The sequence below is a fragment of the Stegostoma tigrinum genome, chromosome 23 (assembly GCF_030684315.1).
Source record: "Stegostoma tigrinum isolate sSteTig4 chromosome 23, sSteTig4.hap1, whole genome shotgun sequence".
NCBI lineage: Eukaryota > Metazoa > Chordata > Chondrichthyes > Orectolobiformes > Stegostomatidae > Stegostoma > Stegostoma tigrinum.
The window spans coordinates 34,903,746-34,921,512 of NC_081376.1; the positions used below are offsets into that span (position 1 = coordinate 34,903,746).

The 17,767-nt window shown below is 41.7% G+C and overlaps 1 protein-coding gene across 1 annotated transcript in view; it reads right to left on the reverse strand.

The window, feature by feature from the left end:
• The window catches only part of ccz1 (CCZ1 homolog, vacuolar protein trafficking and biogenesis associated), a 67,894-nt gene that overhangs the window by 3,071 nt on the left and 47,056 nt on the right, over nt 1-17,767 (reverse strand). Inside the window, exons 10-14 of the mRNA XM_059653872.1 lie at nt 17,562-17,673; nt 15,825-15,858; nt 10,167-10,284; nt 6,863-7,021; nt 6,631-6,758 (exon numbers count right to left, since the gene is read on the reverse strand). Coding sequence (XP_059509855.1) covers nt 6,631-6,758; nt 6,863-7,021; nt 10,167-10,284; nt 15,825-15,858; nt 17,562-17,673 — 551 coding nt within the window. The remainder of the gene's footprint in view (nt 1-6,630; nt 6,759-6,862; nt 7,022-10,166; nt 10,285-15,824; nt 15,859-17,561; nt 17,674-17,767) is intronic.

Consider the following 17,767-nt stretch of genomic DNA (forward strand, 5'->3'; position numbering starts at 1 on the left):
ACTATGTCTAATTCTACCATGGTTTTCCAATTGCTCTGCCATTAAATCTTTTACAATGGACTTTAGCATTTCTCCCACTACTGATGTCAGGCTGACTGGTCTATTATTCCATGTTTTCTCTCTGCCTCCTTTTTAAAATAGCGAGGTTGCATTAGCTATGCTCCCATCTGTAGCAACTGTTCCAGAGTCTACAAAATTTTGCAAGATGACCAACATATCCACCATTTCTAGAGCTACTTTCCGAAGTATTCTATGATGTAGATCAGCAGGTTTCCAAACACCATTTTTTACGAATACTGATTACTTTCAGCTCCTCCCTCTCACTAGACCTTGCATGCCCCAACATTTTTGGGAATTTTTTTTCCTTCTACCGTGAAGACAGAACCAGAGTATGTATTTATTGGTCTGCCATCTTTGTTCCCCATTATAACTGTCTCTGTTTCTGATTGTAAGGGACTTTTATTGTCTTCATTAGTTTTTTTTCCTTTCACATTGCTAAAGCTTCTGTGACTATCAGTTTGTATGTTCCTCACCAGCAAACACTGACACAACTTCATCCCTCTTAATCAATTCTTTTATCATTATTTGTTGAAACATGAACGGTTTTTAATCCTCAGGTCTGCTGCTTTTTGGGCTAATTTGTATGCCTCTTCACTGGATCTTATATTATCCCTATTTTCCTTGGATAGCCATGGTCAGGCCGCCTTTCCCATTTTGTTTTATTGTCAAGCAGGAGTGAACAATTGCTGCAGTCCCTGCAAGTGCCCTTTAAATGTTCGCCATTGCTTATCCACCAATTTATCACAGCCAGCTTGTGCCTCACACCATTGTGGTTTCCTTTATTTAGATCCAGGACACCAGTCTCATAATTAACAACATTCTCTATCTTAATGATGGATTCTATTATTATACAGTCCCTTTTTTTTTTAGACGTCTTACACAAGTATTATTCCTTTCTCCTTACACAAAGCCCAATTCAGGATGGCCTATTCTCTAGTTGGTTTCTCAATGTATTGATCCAGAAAGCCATTCTGCACACACTCCAGGAATTCCTCCTCTGTGGTATTATTACTGATTTGATTTGCCTGATCTATGTGCAGATTAAAGCCACCCATAGCTACAGCTCTACCTTTACTGCTTGTCTCTCTAATTTCCTGTTAAATACCTTCTCCAACATTGCCATTATATTTTAAGGGAGTTATGTACAACTCCCACTATCACTTTCTGCCTCTTGGTTTTTCAAAGTTCTTCCTGCACAGATTCTTCTTCACTAGAGCCTAATCCTTTTTCACTATTGTATTAATTTTACTCTTTAACCAGCAAAACTACACTATCTTTTTTCCTTTTTGTTTGCCCTGAATTCCCATGATTATTCAGTTCCCATCCTGGTCACCCTGCAACCACGTCTCCATAATCCTAACTGTATCATACATGTTTATCTTTATTTGCATGACTAATTAATCCACTTAATCGCAAATGTTCTGTGCATTAAGATACAAGGTCTTAAGGCTTATATTTTTGAGATTCTTTTTCTTGTTGGCATCATTTTACACCACGGCCCTGTGGATTTTTTGCGTAACACTATCACTGTGCTAAATAAAACAACTAAACAGATCCAGCAACTCAAGACTGTGTATCCACAAGGTGTTGTGGGCCATCAACAGCAACAGAATTGTGCCCTACCACAATCTGTTAATCTCATGGCCAGCATATCCCCCAATCTACCATTACCATCAAACTAACGTTCAACCCTGTTTCAATTAAGAACGGTCAAGGACAACGTGCCAGGAGCAGCACCAGGATACCCAAAATAAAGAGGTCTCAACCTGATGAAGCTACAAAATAGGACTACTTCTGTGCTAAACGGCACAAGCAAGGAGTAATAGAGATACACAATCCTACTACTGATGTATCAGATCTAGGCTCTGTAGTCTTGCCACATCCAGTTGTGATTGGTGGTGATCAAACAAACAACTCACTGGAAGTGACTCCACAGATATCCCCATCCTCAATGAAGCGGGAGCCTAGCACAAATACAAAAGACACAACTGTAAAAATGACTCACCAAAGCCTGCCCACCATCTATAAGGCACAAGTCAGGAACATAATGGAATCCACTTGCCTGGATGAGGATGAGTTCAACACCACAAGAAGCCTGACACCATCCAGGACAAAGCAGCCAGCTTGCCTGTCATCCCACCCTCAAACATGCAGTAACTTTACCACGAATTCTTAGAACCAGCAGTAGGTAACATCTCCAAGATGCACTGTAGAAATTCTCCAAAGGTCCATGACAGCCGCTTGCAAATCCAGCAGTTCCATCTAGAAGGGCCAGGCCAACTGATACCTGGGTACGTCATGACCTGCAAATTCCCCTCCAGGCCACTTATCACCCTGACTGGGCAATGTATTGTCCTTCCTTCACTGCCACTAGGTCAAAATCCTGGAATTCACTTCCTCGTGGCATTGTGTGTCTATCTATAGTACATGCACTACCGCTGTTTAAGGCGGCACTCACTATCACCTTCTCAAGGGTAACAAGGAACAGGCAATAAATGCTGGCTCAGCCAGTAATGTTCACTTCCCATGAATCCCACCCACAGATTTCCACACTTCCACTGTGGCTTGTATGATGGAGTGCTTCATGACTTTGCTCCCAAGTGTCTTAGCTCCAATTTGAAGGATATGCCCCACCTCATACCGAACCTGCCTCACCAGAAAGAAACAGTGCAGATAGAGAGGAACTATCTATTCTTCTGATCATCTCAAACACCACAATTAGAAATTCCTTTAATCTGTGCCTAGTCTATTCACCTTTTCCTCATAAATCAACAGTTTTGGCCTGGGCACCAATCCTGCTTATAAATGGAATCTCTCCGTACTTGCAGCACACTGAATGCAGAGGATGGAGGAGAATCGCGTGGAGATCCACCCAACTTTCCCCATTATAAAGTGGCAATGGCTAAAAAGTTCAAGCTCCCTGACTGATGTGAGATCATTAAAAAAAATCTTTAAGCATTTTACAGGAGCGTCCTGAAGTAAAGTTGGATACTGAGCTCCATGAGGTGTCTAAACAGGTGACCTCAAGCATAACCAAACAGTGAGATTTTGAGGAATATCTTAAAGGGGAAAAAGAGAGAGAGAGAGAGAGAGAGAGAGAGAGAATGAGCCAGGGGGCATTGGAGGGATTAAAATCCAACTTTACTCCTGAATTTCTCAGATTGAAAACAGCAAGTCATTTTTAAGAAAAAAATCTTCACGAGGCTTGAATGTTGGGCTGTGAGGAGATGTGGCGGTTAAGACAAAAACCAAAACGAGGAAGTAACATGATCTCAAAATGCATCCATAGTTAATGCACAAGGCTGCCATTTCACTTAGTCTTTGTTACATGAACCCTAACTTGCATGTAAATAACAAACACAATCAGCACATACCAAAGGACAGCTGATTTCCTCTTAAGTGACTGACTTGGGCCAAATCTCATTCGCTCATCACCCTGTGCACCTTGATTCCCAGCCCAAGTCTCAATTTTTTAATTCCCACCTTTATTTTCAATCATTCTATGGCCCTTATTCCCAATCTTCGTAATCTCCTCCAATCCCATTAGATCTCTGCACTTCTCCAATTTTACTTTCTTATGCATCCCTCATTTTAATCACTCCACTATTGGCAGATGACCCTCCTGCTTTCAGGACCCTTAGGTCTGGAATTCCCCCTAGCTCTCAACCTCTCTTCTACTTCTTCCTGCCCAAATATTTTATTATGTTGCTTGATGCCAAATTTTGTTCATGCTAAGTGCACTAAATGGAGGCAAGTTGCTATTTAAACAAATTATACTGAATCTAATTTCCATTTAAATGTCAATTCACTTCAGGCAAAGTAAAGTTAATCTTTTACAATAGATCCAGGATTAAAAGTTCAGCCCGTATTTAAACAAAATTTTAATATTGTTATATATGGGTCCGAAAGTATTCATATACAGGACAAACATAAGCACCATCGACAATAATGAGATTTTATAGAGTCATAGAGATGTATAGCACAGAAACAGATCCTTTGGTCAAACTCACCCATGCTGACCAAGTATCTTAAATTAATCTAGTCCCATTTTCCAACATTTCACTCATATCCCTCTAAATCCTTCCTATTCATACACCCATACTTTTAAATCTTGTAACTGTACCAGCCTCCACGGCTTCCTCTAGCAGTTCATTCCTTACATGCAGAGGTAGTAGGAACTGCAGATGCTGGAGAATCTGAGATAACAAGGTGCAGATCTGGATGAACACTGCAGGCCAAGCAGCATCAGAGGAGCAGGAAGGCTGATGTTTCAGGCTTAGACCCTTCTTTCTGAAGCTGTGGTCTGCAGTGTTCATCCAGCTCTACAAATCGTTATCTCATTCCTTACATGCACCCCATTTTGCATGAAAAACTGTTCCTCAGGTCCCTTTTAAATCTCTCCTCTCTCACCTTAAACGTATGCCCTCTAGTTTTAGAGTCCCCTACCCTGGGGATATGGCCTTGACTACTCACCCTATCCATACCCTCATGACTTTAGAAACCTCTATAAAGGTCATCCCTCAGCTTCTGATGCTCCAGGGAAAACAGTCCCAGCCTACTCAGTCTCTCCCTTAAGGTCAAAACCTCCAACCCTGGCAACATGATTTTAATTTTTTTCTGAATCCTTTCAAGGTTAACAACATCTTTCCTGTAACAATGAGGCCAGAATTAAACGCAGTATTCTAAAAGTGGCCTAATCAACATCCTGTACAGCCACAACATGACCTCCTAACTCCTATCGTCAATGCAGTGACCAATAAAGGCAAGCACACCAAACACATTCTTCACTATCCTATCTACCAGCGATTCCACTTTCAAGGAACTATGAACCTGCATTCCAAGGTCCCTTTGTTCAGCAACACTCCCTAGGACATTACTATTAAGTGTATAAGTCCTACCCTATCAAAATGTAGCGCCTCGTATTTATCTAAATTAAACTCCATCTGCCACTCCTTCATCAAGGTCCTGCCAAACTCTAAGGCAATCTTCTTTGTTGTCCACTACACTACAAATTTTGGTGTCAGCTGCAAACTTACTAATCATACTTCCTATATTCACATCCAAATCATTTATATGGATTTATAGGAAAAACAACCTAGCATTGAATGGATTGAGATCTCACATTTGGTCCTCCTCAACGTTTCTGTAACTATACCTATCACATCAATATAATTTGTAATTAGTTGCTAACACACTATCTTATTAACTACTCAAATGAGAATACAATACTGTGAATGCTGGAAAACTGAAATAAAAACAAAAAAAGCTGGAGAAACTCAGCAGGTCTGGCAGCATCTTTGGAGAGAAAAACAATTCCTGTTTTGAGTCTGATTTGGTGCTTCTTCAGAACTTTTTGAAGACATCATTGGACTGGTGAGTTGGCATGCCATTCAACAAAAATCTCCACTGTTGGTGTGTAGAAGATATACTTCAATGCAAGCTGTACTTGAAACACTTCTAAATCGGAGGATAATCTATAAACACCAAAACCTTGCACTGTAGTCAACAGCTCTTTGATCCTACCACACCTGTTTGGTTGTGCCTTATTGCAATTGGTTTATAATTGCTGCCTATAATGTTATCCTTTACAAACAAAAGGTAAGGTTTTACAAACCCTCCCCCCCCAGCCTTCTTCATCTCACTGAAAACATATCCCTTGATTTTTTTCCCCGTCAAACTTTTCCTAAAAAGGACACCTTATCCAGACTTTGTGATAGAAAATTCAAAGTTCCTATTTTAAACACTTATTCAGAGAATATGAACATCATTGGAAAATGCTACACATTGCAAACTGCCTTTCAGAAGGTGGTGATGAGCTTCCCTCTTGAACCACTGCATCCCATGTGGAGTAGGTACATCTACAGTGGTGCTAAGGGAGTCATAGGATTTTTTTTTGCAATACAGTGAAAAAATGACATGTAATATGCTGTTTGATTTGCATGTGATGGTATTTCCATGTGGCAACTACCTTTGTCTTCCCTAAGTGGCCATGTTTATGGGTTTGTGAAGTGTCCTTGAAGGAGACAGGATAAGTTGCAGTGAGTGCATCCTGTTGTCATTACACACTGCTATGAAGGAACGATTGTTTAAGATAGTGGATAGGATTCTGATCAATGGACTACTTTTTCTCAAATGGCACCAAGTTTCTTCAGAGTTGCTGGAGTTGCATCCATTCAGTGAAGTGGAGATTATTCCATCACACCTCTTGACTTAGGACACATACTGGGGAGTTAAGAAATGAATCACTCACTGCAGAATTCCTATCTATTTAACTTAACTCTTGTAGCCAGAGTATTTCCCTATTTCTCTCATATGCTGACAGACATGCTGAGCTTTTTGGCAACTTTGTTTTTGTCCCCATTTTTCATGTTTGTCCTGCATTCCCTACAAAATTCTTGATTAATAATCTGCTTTTGGCCTGTAATCATCATCATCCCACCACAATCCTCACTTCAATCTTGAAGACCTCATTCAGGCGAGCATTCTCCTTTCCAAATAAATGATCACCAGCCTGAGAATCTTTCTGGAACATTATTAATTCTTATTTCTGGTATTATTTTTGTAACTTACCATTAACTTCAATCAGATTTGCATTCTTCTGACTCAAGATTACATAAAGTTCCCTCTGGTCAGACTTTTTGCCAACCACCCAGTAATCGGTCATCGCCTTTACGATGATTTCTTCATCTTCTTCAGCTCTGTGTAAATCACGACAAGCAAGTCAAGCAAAATGAAATAAAGCTCACTGTAAGCAACTGCTCATCATTAAAAAAAACAAACGTTTTAAACATTGAGGCAGTACCTTGAGAAATCACTGTTAATATCTCCCAGGATCTTCATTAGGTCAGTGTGGACCGAGGTCAGGGACATGCTGGCTGTTTTCCGCATGTGAATGGTCGTTTTCTCAGCTAGATTCATGTGATTGAAGTAAATAAACTTGAAATGAGGTTCCTTTTCAGGTCTGAAAGAGAAGGAAGTGTACCCAGGTTGAAGGGCTGAACAGCCTACTCCTGCTCCTAGTTCTTATGTTCTATTAATGCAAATTTTTAAGCATAGCTCGTGTCTCTCTTACGTTATTTGGAGAGCAGTTCCAAAAGTACTGTACATTTTTAACAAGCATGACTGTGAATCTTTAGCTTTTTATTTACAAGACGGAAGAGGAACTGGAAGATAGTCTTCAAAAATGCTTCACAGGGCTACCTAATTACTAAAGGTGACAACTATGTCGTGATAACCGACAATGGAAAATTGAATAGGAAATGGTGACAAATAAATTTACATTGGTGAGAGAAAAATGCCAGCACGAACTGTGACGTTGCAAGTACAACTTACACTAAAGCTCTGAAGTAAATTGCTTTAATATTAATTTCACATCCTTCATTGGTCAAGTCTGTGTTCCCTATTCCCTAATACATAACTTTCTTCAATTATACCATGCAATATCTGTACCTCATCCTTGAAAATGGCTACCAACTGCTGATCACTTTGGTGGAAGCGAGACTTTTCTGTACATCCCTGGTGTTGTGCAGTCTATTGGGTATTAACACAGAACACACAATGGGAACTGATCAAGTGAGTAAACTGATAGAGGTCACTGGAAATAAGTGAGATGCAGCAAGACCAACAACATACAGTCCAGTAGGATCACATATGGGACATTCCTTATTTTGCACTGTAATATAGGGGTGGTAAGAGAACATGATGAGGACAGAACCCTACTGAAGGGAAGGGTGGGCAGCTATGCATCTGTCGAGGCAACAAAATAGTTCTTTACTGGTGTTACAGAAGGATACAGTGTCACATTTTTTAAAAAAAACTTAGTGAGGGATCTATAAGCCATACCAAAGCATTAAAGGCAACTACATCAAATAAACAGAAGCAAATTACTGCAGATGCTGGAATCTGTACTGAAAAGATGAAGGGTCATCTCGACTCAAAATGTTAGATTGCTTTCTCTCTACGGATGCTGCCTGACCCACTGTGATCTCCAGCACTTTTGTGTCTTCAGTACATCAAATAAGTTCTTTAATCTACTGCAGGACACTGAAAAATTGTGTGTTGCATTAAAGTTTTAGACTCAGCAGATATAACTTGATGTAATCATCAAAAGTAAATAACTTGGCATCCGTTTCATATTCATTTACACCACAGTTAAAAATTAATTAACAGTATGGCTGATCCTGGATATTGAGTGTCAAAAGGCATATCTTATTAAATTAATTCTTTTGATGATCAACTGCTCACAGACTGAACCGGAAGGTCCTTGTCCTGTAATACATCATTGGCTTGTACTGTCAATTCTTGCTCGTACTAATGCAGGTATTTTATTCCATTGAGCCACCAGGATACATGAGAAGCCATTAAACTTTAATCAGACAGAAGGAACCCTGGGTTTCCTAGCATGACCTCTTGACAATCTGATAAAACAAGATTTACAATGACAGAAAATGCAAAAGGCCCGAAACTGGTGAGCCTCGCAAAAGGTGAACCTCAAAGCTAGACGGCCCCATTAATAGATCTGTATTGTAATGAGCATGTATTTAACACTCATGAAGTTCAAAGCGGAATTTTGGCCACATGTAATCCAAGCATCCACACACAACACCCATTCTTAGGAATAACAAATGGTATTGATTAGTCTATAATACTTAAAGATTTCTTACAATTTACAGAAGTCTTTCTTTAAAAAACAGACGGTTTCCCAGATGGCTCACTGGGTGCAAAACTGTGGAAAGGGCTGATCTCAGCTCAGTGACAGTGTCATAATTCTATATAATTACGTCACAACAGACAGGGAATGAGTCAAACCAGCCACATTGACCTTTACATTAACTATATCATAGAATCACAGAATCCCCATAGTGTGGAAACGGGCCATTTGTCCCAACAAATCCACACCACCCCTCTTAAGAGCATCCCACCCTGACTCATTCCCCTACCCCTGCATTTCTCCAAGTCTAACCGAAACATCTCTAGGCACTATGGGCAATTTAGCAAGGCCAATCCACCTAGCCTGCACATCTGTGGACTGTGGGAGGAAACTGGAGCACCAGGAGGAAACCCATGCAGACATGGGGGAGAATGTGCAAAGTCCACATAGATAGTCGCCTGAGGATGGAATTGAACTTGGGTCCCTGGTGCTGTGAGGCAGCAGTGCTAATCACTGAGCCACCTAACTCATGAATAAGGCAAAAGAGGCTTTAGCTGATAAATTAGGTGAAAAGAATGGGAAGTGTTTGGTTGCAGTATAAACATCATCATGGACTGACTGAATTGGATGTCCTGTTTCTGTGCTGTTAGGGCAATGGAAATCTACAGCTAAAGTACTAGTGTTTTCAGCTCTGCACAACAGCAAAATGTTGATGCAGTAAATAGGACTTTGTGCATGTTTACGAGGAAGCTGCCTGGGTGTGAGGAAATATAAATTTGATGGACCAAGTAGATTAAGGATGGGTTGGTGGGGCTTTAATAGTGATGTTTCAGGTTATGACAGGATATAGAAATAAAAAAAAGACTTGCATTTATGATGCGTTTTCCATCATAGGAGATTTCACAGCAATTTACAGCCAATGACATAGGTCTTGAAACATAGTTACTGTCCTAATGTAGATAATGATATTTCAAAGCAGGCAGCATTGAACGGGTTTAGAAGGTAAACAATATGTTTACATCAATGCGTAAATGTCAGAGATTTAAGCCTGAGAGGAGGAGCAAGTTCTCTGATACTGAGGGCTGTAAGATACATTAATAAAGTGAGTGACTAAAACAGAGATCAGGGTCAACTTCTAAAAATTGTTTAAGGAGGCGAATGAAGCAAAAGAATGAATAAAGGAATGTGGGAACAAGGCAGAAAGAGCTCATATTTATATAGCACCTTTCATGACCCTGGAACATTACAAATGCTTCACAGCTGATTAAGTGTTTTTTCTGAAAGGTAGTCAAAATTAGAATGTAGGAAATGGTGCAATTAATTTGTGCATAGCAAGCTCCCACAAACAGTAATTCAGTAGTGACCAGATAGTATTTTACTGACATTAGTTAAGGAATAAATATTGGCCAGGGCATTGAGTGCTCTGTTTTACCAACAGAGGTCTGTTTATACTCACGCTGACAGCCTCTTGTTTGTATTAAACTGTTCACAGATGTCCGACGCCAAGAGAGTGAGCTGAGGTCCTACAAGGTTATCTAGTCTCTGGCAAAATTCTCGAGTCAGCTCCACTGAGGCTAAGGAGAAACATAAACTATTAACATTAGCATGTCCAATGCACTTGCCAAAGAGTCAGGAACCAAAGGAAGCAAGCGTTGCACAATTGGAGGAAGACAAACATCTCAGAGTGTTGTGGAGCTAAGATGAAGCTATAAAGATGGAAGGGGGAGGGTGTCTTTCAGAGGATTTAAACAAGGATAAGAATTTTCACTTCTGAGACTTAAATGGACTAGGAGCCAGAACAGGTCTGTAAGCAACTGGAATGACTGGAGAGCAGGATGATAAATGATTCTTCTGTGATTTCTTAGCAAATTCATTTTAGGATGACACGAGTTAAGGTCTGAAATAAGTCCATAGAGGTTGGTATCCCATCAACAAGTCGCCCTGTATTTACAAGTCGAGAGTCCTTGACACTGATCCAGCTCACCAGTGAAGAGAAACTCTGACACTCCTGTTTACATACCATTACATCCCCCCGGTGTGTAATGCACAGTAGTTTGCCTCTTGCACCTATAGACTCTCAGAAGTAATTCATTCTCCTCTTCAGACAGTCCTTGACCGCATCTCTTGCATTTCCCGCACCTCTGCCCTCACCTCCCCTCTCTGCAATAAAAACAAAGACAGAATCCCCCTTGTCTCATGTACCACCCAACCAACCTTCGTATCCAAAGCATCATTCTCACCACTTCTGCCACCTGCAATCTGACCCCACTACAAAGGATATATTTCCCTCCCATATGGACCGCGCTCTCCAAGTACGCTCCACACTCCCCACTAGCCCCACCACCCCCGGCTTCTTTCCTTGCAACCACAGGAGGTGCTACACTTGCCCCTACACCACACCCCTCATCTCCATCCCAGGCCCCCAAAAAAAACCTTCTGCATCAGACAGATGTTCACCTGCACATCTGCTTAAGTGGTCTATTGAATCTGATGTGGCCTCCTCTATATCGGGGAGACCAAGACGAGGCTCGCTTTGTGGAGCACCTGCGCTTGGTTCACGACCAACGACAACACCTTCCAGTCGCGAACCACTTCAACTCCCCCTCCCACTCCCTGGACGACATGTCCATCCTGGGCCTCCTCCAGTGTCATAACATCACCCATAAACTGGAGGAGCAGCACCTCATATTCCGCCTTGGGAGCCTATAATCCAATGGCCTCAACGTGGACTTAACTAGCTTCAAAGTTTCCCCACCCCCGGCCTCATCCTATGACCAAGCCTCTCCCTCACCACCCACCTTGACCTGTCTGCTCCTCCCACCTCACTGACCAACCCCCACCACTGCCTACCTGTACTCACCTATCACTATCATCCTCTAAGGTGTTGGCACGCTATGATCCCAAGCAAGATCTAGTATTGACATGTGATGCCCTCCTCAGCCCTACCCCTCCCCTCTCTATTTATTTCAGAGCCCCCTTCCCACCCCCATTTCTGAGGAAGGGTTCCGACCCGAAACGTCAGCTTTCCTGCTCCTCTGATGCTGCCTGGCCTGTGTTCCTGCAGATCCACAAGGCGTTATCTCAGATTCCGAGGTATCTTCAACGCTTGATAGAGACGGAGAACTCTTCGGATCCAGAACAGTCGGAAAGGCAGTCGAGGAGTCAGGCACGTTTTGCTCCTGCGCCGTTTGCAGCTTTCATGTGGTCCATGTGCTTGTTCAGGACTGTCACACCTACCCAAATGTTATGTCACTGGACCATGCCTCTAATTTGCGCAGGGCCATTGCCGTATGTCCTACAAACAAACCTCGTTCCCTGAAGTAACAGTCTCTCAAGTGCAGCAGAGTCTTGCGTCCAATATTGGTGCTCATTGTGTCGTTTCACCCTCCACAACCCCCTCAGGTCCAGGGAGATCAGATTTAACCTGGTACAGAATCTTCGCCCCAATAGTAAGTCTACTATCTCCACAGCTGCATGAGGGATAGTTCTATGACCAAACAGGTACCAGGACAGTCTGATATCTACGAAACTGTTTCTTTCAGCCTGCCTTCAAAGTTTGGACTACTCTTTCTGCCAGCAGGAGGCAGCTCACTGCATCCACATTTGCTACATTATATCAAAGGCTATGTTTCAACTTGTAATTATATACCCTTATATTAGAGCCCACCGCGGAATTCTGCTGAAGTTATGGATGGTGCTGCCTTGTCCTGTTTGATTATAGATTTGTGGTCTGTTAATATTACAAAATTTACATGCCTAAAAGGTATTGGTGGAACTTCCTGACTCCAAAAATTACAGCCAAACCTTCCTTCTCTATCTAGGTGTATTTACGCTCTGCATTAGCCAAAGTCCTGAGTGTTCCTCTCCACTGGTCTGCCTATGAACTAATACTACCTAAATGCTGCAGGGGGAGGGCATCATATGTCAATATTAGATCTTGCTTGGGAGCATAGCGTGCCAACACCTTAGAGGATGATAGCTGTTTCTTCACTCCCCTAAACTTTATGACTGGGCTACATGACAATTTCCAAAGCTGACAAGAGTTGATGCAAAGGTGCCAGGATGGAAACCAGGTTATGCACAAACTTTTCAAAATAATTCATCAGCCCAAGGAAAGACCTGGTACAGCTGTGGGAATTGGTCCCTTTGATCACCCTCACTTTATCTTCCATCAGATGTGTCTTGGTCTCGTCGACTCTGTTGCACTTGGGTGCCTGGAATATCTGTTTCCCTTCTAAAGTGTATGCCCGCCAGGGAGAAATGTCTAAGGACTATGTCCAAGTTCTCTAACTGCTCCTTATTGGTTTTCCCTGTTATTAGCGCATCATCTAGATAAACAGCAACGTGCGGTAGCCTTGTAAATGTTCTCCATTATCCTCGTAAGACTTTGAAAACTTGTGTTTTCAAATAAACCAGATAGACTATAACCTGGTGTCATGTGATTTCTGACCTTTGTCCACCCCAGTCCAACACTGGCACCTCCACATCATGCCAAAAAATTGCACAGGCTGACAACACTCCGAATAAGAGTCTCGTATATGGCTACTGACACTTATGGGTGTTAATTGCAGCATACTTCTGGGAATCCTCATCTAACCACAACTGCAGGTCCACATGGCTCAACTCCAGTTTCGTGAAGGACAGACCCCCTCCCTGCCAGCGTGGTGTATAAATCCTCATTTCGAAGGATTTGGTATTTAACCAGCTGACAAAAGCAGTTTACTATTTGTTTAAAATCCCCACAAAGACGAAACAACCCATTGGGCTTCACAGTCGGTATGACTGGTGCTGTCCATTCCACTAACTGGACCAGTTTGATGATACCTTTGCTTCCAAGCCTTCTGATTTCTGCCTGTACTTTTGCCCTTAAAGCAAATGGCACTGGGTGGGCCATGTAGGTCACAGAATTGGTTCCTGGTCAACATGCAAGGTGGGCTTTGGCTCTCTTGATAATCCTCAGACCTTCCTGAAAAATACTCCAGGTATTTAGTTAGGGCTTTGTGAAGGCAGCCATTTTCTAATTGAAAAATGTTGCGCCAATCCAGGTGAATTTTTCTCAACCAATTTCGCTCCATTAAGCTTGGGCCTGAGGCTTTTACTACAATCAGTGGTAGCTGAACCAGCTGCGTCTTATAAGAGACCTGAACCAAAGGTGTACTCTTAACCTGGAAAGGTTCCCTGGTTTGGGTCCTCAGTCTAGCTGAGGTCTTGCACAAACTTAAGGGTTGGAGTCCAGAGCAAATTTTGTTAAGGACTGGTTCTGCGATTGCTGAAACAGCCAGTCTGGTATCAACCTCCATTAGAACCGGTGACCATTTAACCAGACATTTAATTTTGATTGGTTCTGAGTTGGATGTTGGTAAGCAATTTAACTGTTCCAGACTAAACGTACGTGGACTTTTCAAGGTGTGCACTCTCCTGGACACAGGCCTATGAGTTCTATTGCTCAATTCAGGTCCAGTGGGACTCTTTTGCTGTCTCAAGTCTGCATACTGGCAGCAATTACAATGGCTGGCTGGCCCAGAGCCTGAAGAAAGGTTTAACTGTTTGACTGAGGTTTGGCTTTGTTTTGATGTTTTTCTGAGGGCTGACCTGCAGCCCCTCTGTTGAGGATATGTCCTAGTCAGACTGGCGAGTGTACCACTTCCATTGCAATACCTAGCAACTTGCGGACTCCAATTGTCACGTTTTCCAATGATAAAACCAGTTGTAGTGCCTGTTTGAAGTCCAGTCGGGCTTCAGCTAATGGGCACTTTTGCATGGTTACATCATTAATCCCACATACCAAACAGCCTCTCAGCATCTCTTTAAAGGTTAACCAAAGTGATATGCCTCTGCCAGCTGTCTTAACCTTGTCAAATCTTGATGTGGTTTCCCTGGTTCTCGAATTGCCAAGTAAAACAGATAGCATCTCGGAATGAGAGGTCTTGGGGGTTGTAAAATTCCTTAACAAAATCTGTCAACTCTTGACACGTTTGAGTATCCAGTAACTCAGGGAAAGTTAGGCTCCTAATAATCGAAAAAGCTGTGGACCCACAAACTGTTATTTGCCCGGAAATAATAACACATTCTTTCTACATATTGGACCCAGTGTTCAACAGCAAGGTCGAACAAATCTAGTTTCCCAAACGATTGCATAATGCAAGCAATGCTTACTCCATCTCAAAGATGACTGTTGCGAGCAAGTTTCTTCACCATGTACTTTACTCTCATTGCCACTGAATTAATTCCAGAGAGGTCGGTGCAGACACCCTTTATTTACATGTGGAAAGTCCCCGACACTGATCCAGCTCCCTCAGAGCCAACTCTCAGAACCTTTGACACTCCTATTTATAGAACATAAAACATTACAGCACAGTACAGGCCCTTCGGCCCTCGATGTTGTGCTGACCTGTCATACCGATCTCAAGCCCATCTAACCTACACTATTCCATGTATGTCCATATGCTTATCCAATGACGACTTAAATGTACCTAAAGTTGGCGAATCTACTACCATTGCAGGCATAGCGTTCCATTCCCTTGCTACTCTCTGAGTAAAGAAACTACCTCTGACATCTGTCCTAAATCTTTTACCCCTCAATTTAAAGCTATGCCCCCTCGTGCTCGCCGTCACCATCCTAGGAAAAAGGCTCTCCCTATCCACCCTATCTAACCCTCTGATTATTTTATATGTTTCAATTAAGTCACCTCTCAATCTTCTTCTCTCTAATGAAAACAGCCTCAAGTCCCTCAGCTTTTGCGCATAAGACCTTCAATTTATATCTGAGAGTCAAGGCTCCCTGATTGGATCAGATTTACAGCCCCAATCAAGGAACTCATATTCAATGACGTCCACCTGGCTGACCTTGTTACAGTCACTACAAGTTCCATCGATGAATTTGTTAGAAATGACTTTAAAAGAGAGAGTGACCAACATGCAAGTGGAAATTTGACTAGAATAGAGGCAGAATTCCTGGAAACATTGAAAAAAACTTACTAAAATGCTGCCATGGATGAAGAGGTGACTAACTGAATGAATGAACTACATCCACATTTATCTTGGCATCTTTACTAGAACGGTTATTTACGTTGGAAATTAAAACAAATCTCAACAGTCAAATAAAGAAACTCACCATTAATCAGAAAGCAAACCACTGCACTCATAGCCTGGAAATATAAACATAGCATATAAGCATAGGAATCCCAAAAGCTGAAAATAAAATATTTTGTCTATTAAGGCCTATGATCTTGTATAATGTGCAAACAAAATGGCAGATCCTCAAAACAATGGTATTTTAAAATCAAAACTGAAGCTGCACAGACCTGTGATTCAATATGTGCTGAATGCATAACTTGCAATATCATATCCAAGTCAGGGTCGGACTCAATTCATTTCTATATGAACCAAATCTCTGCTTGTGATGAGCTGTGCAATGCACAATCCATTAAACTGATGGACTGATTCAGGAACATTTGACAGATTTACCATGGGATACGCAAAAAACTCAGATATCGTGATGAATTTATGGGTACACATGGGGATAGGCAGTGAAAACGCTGATGAATACTATATCAGGTGAGCAGTGGGGCCACATGTCCTGAACTCTACAGTTTCATTTCCACATGCTGAGTATTAGTGGCATCTTTATCTAGTACAATCTAATAGTGGATCAGGCAATGTGGGGGATCTATTACCATTCAGTTCAAACTACTGCATCACTGAAGACTTTTCAGTTCTTTGAATAATACAACCATTAACCAGCATTAAATCAAACAGGAACAGTGACATTGACATAGGTTGGCATCAAGTTAGTATACCTCGTTTTAGTCATGTCACACATTATTGAGGGTAGGGCTCGACTACCCAATTTTTACTTACCCGCAAACTCAGGATTGTTTTAAGTTCCTTTCCAATTATTTAAAATTTGCCATTACACACAAGAATGAAAATAATGTGACTGCAGATACCAGACTGTAGTAGCACCAATGGCAAATGGTCAGCTTTCTGACCTTGGAGTCAGAACGTTCTGGGTTGAAACTCTGCTACAGGACTGGGGCAGAAAAGTCCAGGCTAACTGAGGGACTGTTGCACTGTCAGAGATGCTGTCTTTCCAAAGAGATATTAAATGGAGATACTTTCCATCTTTTCAAGTAGTTGTTTAAAAAAAGAACTTTAAAGTAGGCAATACCCAGTGAATATTTATTCCCCTAACCTACATGACTGTAGGTGTAGGGGTAGGCCTAGTGGAATTATCATATCACTAATAATCCAGAGGCCCAGGTAATGTTCTAGGAACCTGGGTTCAAATCCCACCATGGCAGATACAGTGGAATTTGAATCAATATCAACCAGGAAATAAGAAGTTAATCATGACCATGAAACCATTGCCGATTGTCAGAAAAACCCATTTAGTTCACTGATGTCCTTTAGGGAAGGAAACTGCTGTCCTTCCCTGGCAGGGACTACATGTGACCCTAGACCCACAGCAAAGTGGTTGGCTCTTAACTGCCCTCTGGATGGACAATACTTGCTGGCCATCCAGTAACACTCTCATCCCGTGAATATAATTTTTAAAAAAAGCAATTATTTGGTCATTAGCACACATGTTTGTATCGGCTTGTGGTACACAAATTGCTACCATATTTCTTACATTAAGACAATATGTACACGTGAAAATGTATTTCAACGGTTGAACGTCACTTTGGGTTGATCTGTTCCGGAGTGACACTTTTAGAAACAGTAAAGTTTCCAACTTTATGTATGTTTACACATCTTGTTTTCTGTAAATCTCATTTGTGGCGGCAGTTAGTCATCTGCTATATATCTTAATTAAGTTCGTGAAAGTTAGTTGAAGCCAGTTAGATCTCACCTTGTAAACAATCAAGTGCAATTCTTCATAGGTGGTATCAGTGTTCACAAAGATCCTGGGAAACCGCACTACAAGGTCAGGATTGTTGATATCATAAGGGCCAGTGAGAAACCTGAGGAAAAACAAACATTTGCGGGTTTAGAATTCTTTTACAAGCATTTTGTCTGCAACAGAATGGCTGGATGCTGCAGTAGCAAGATTGCTGT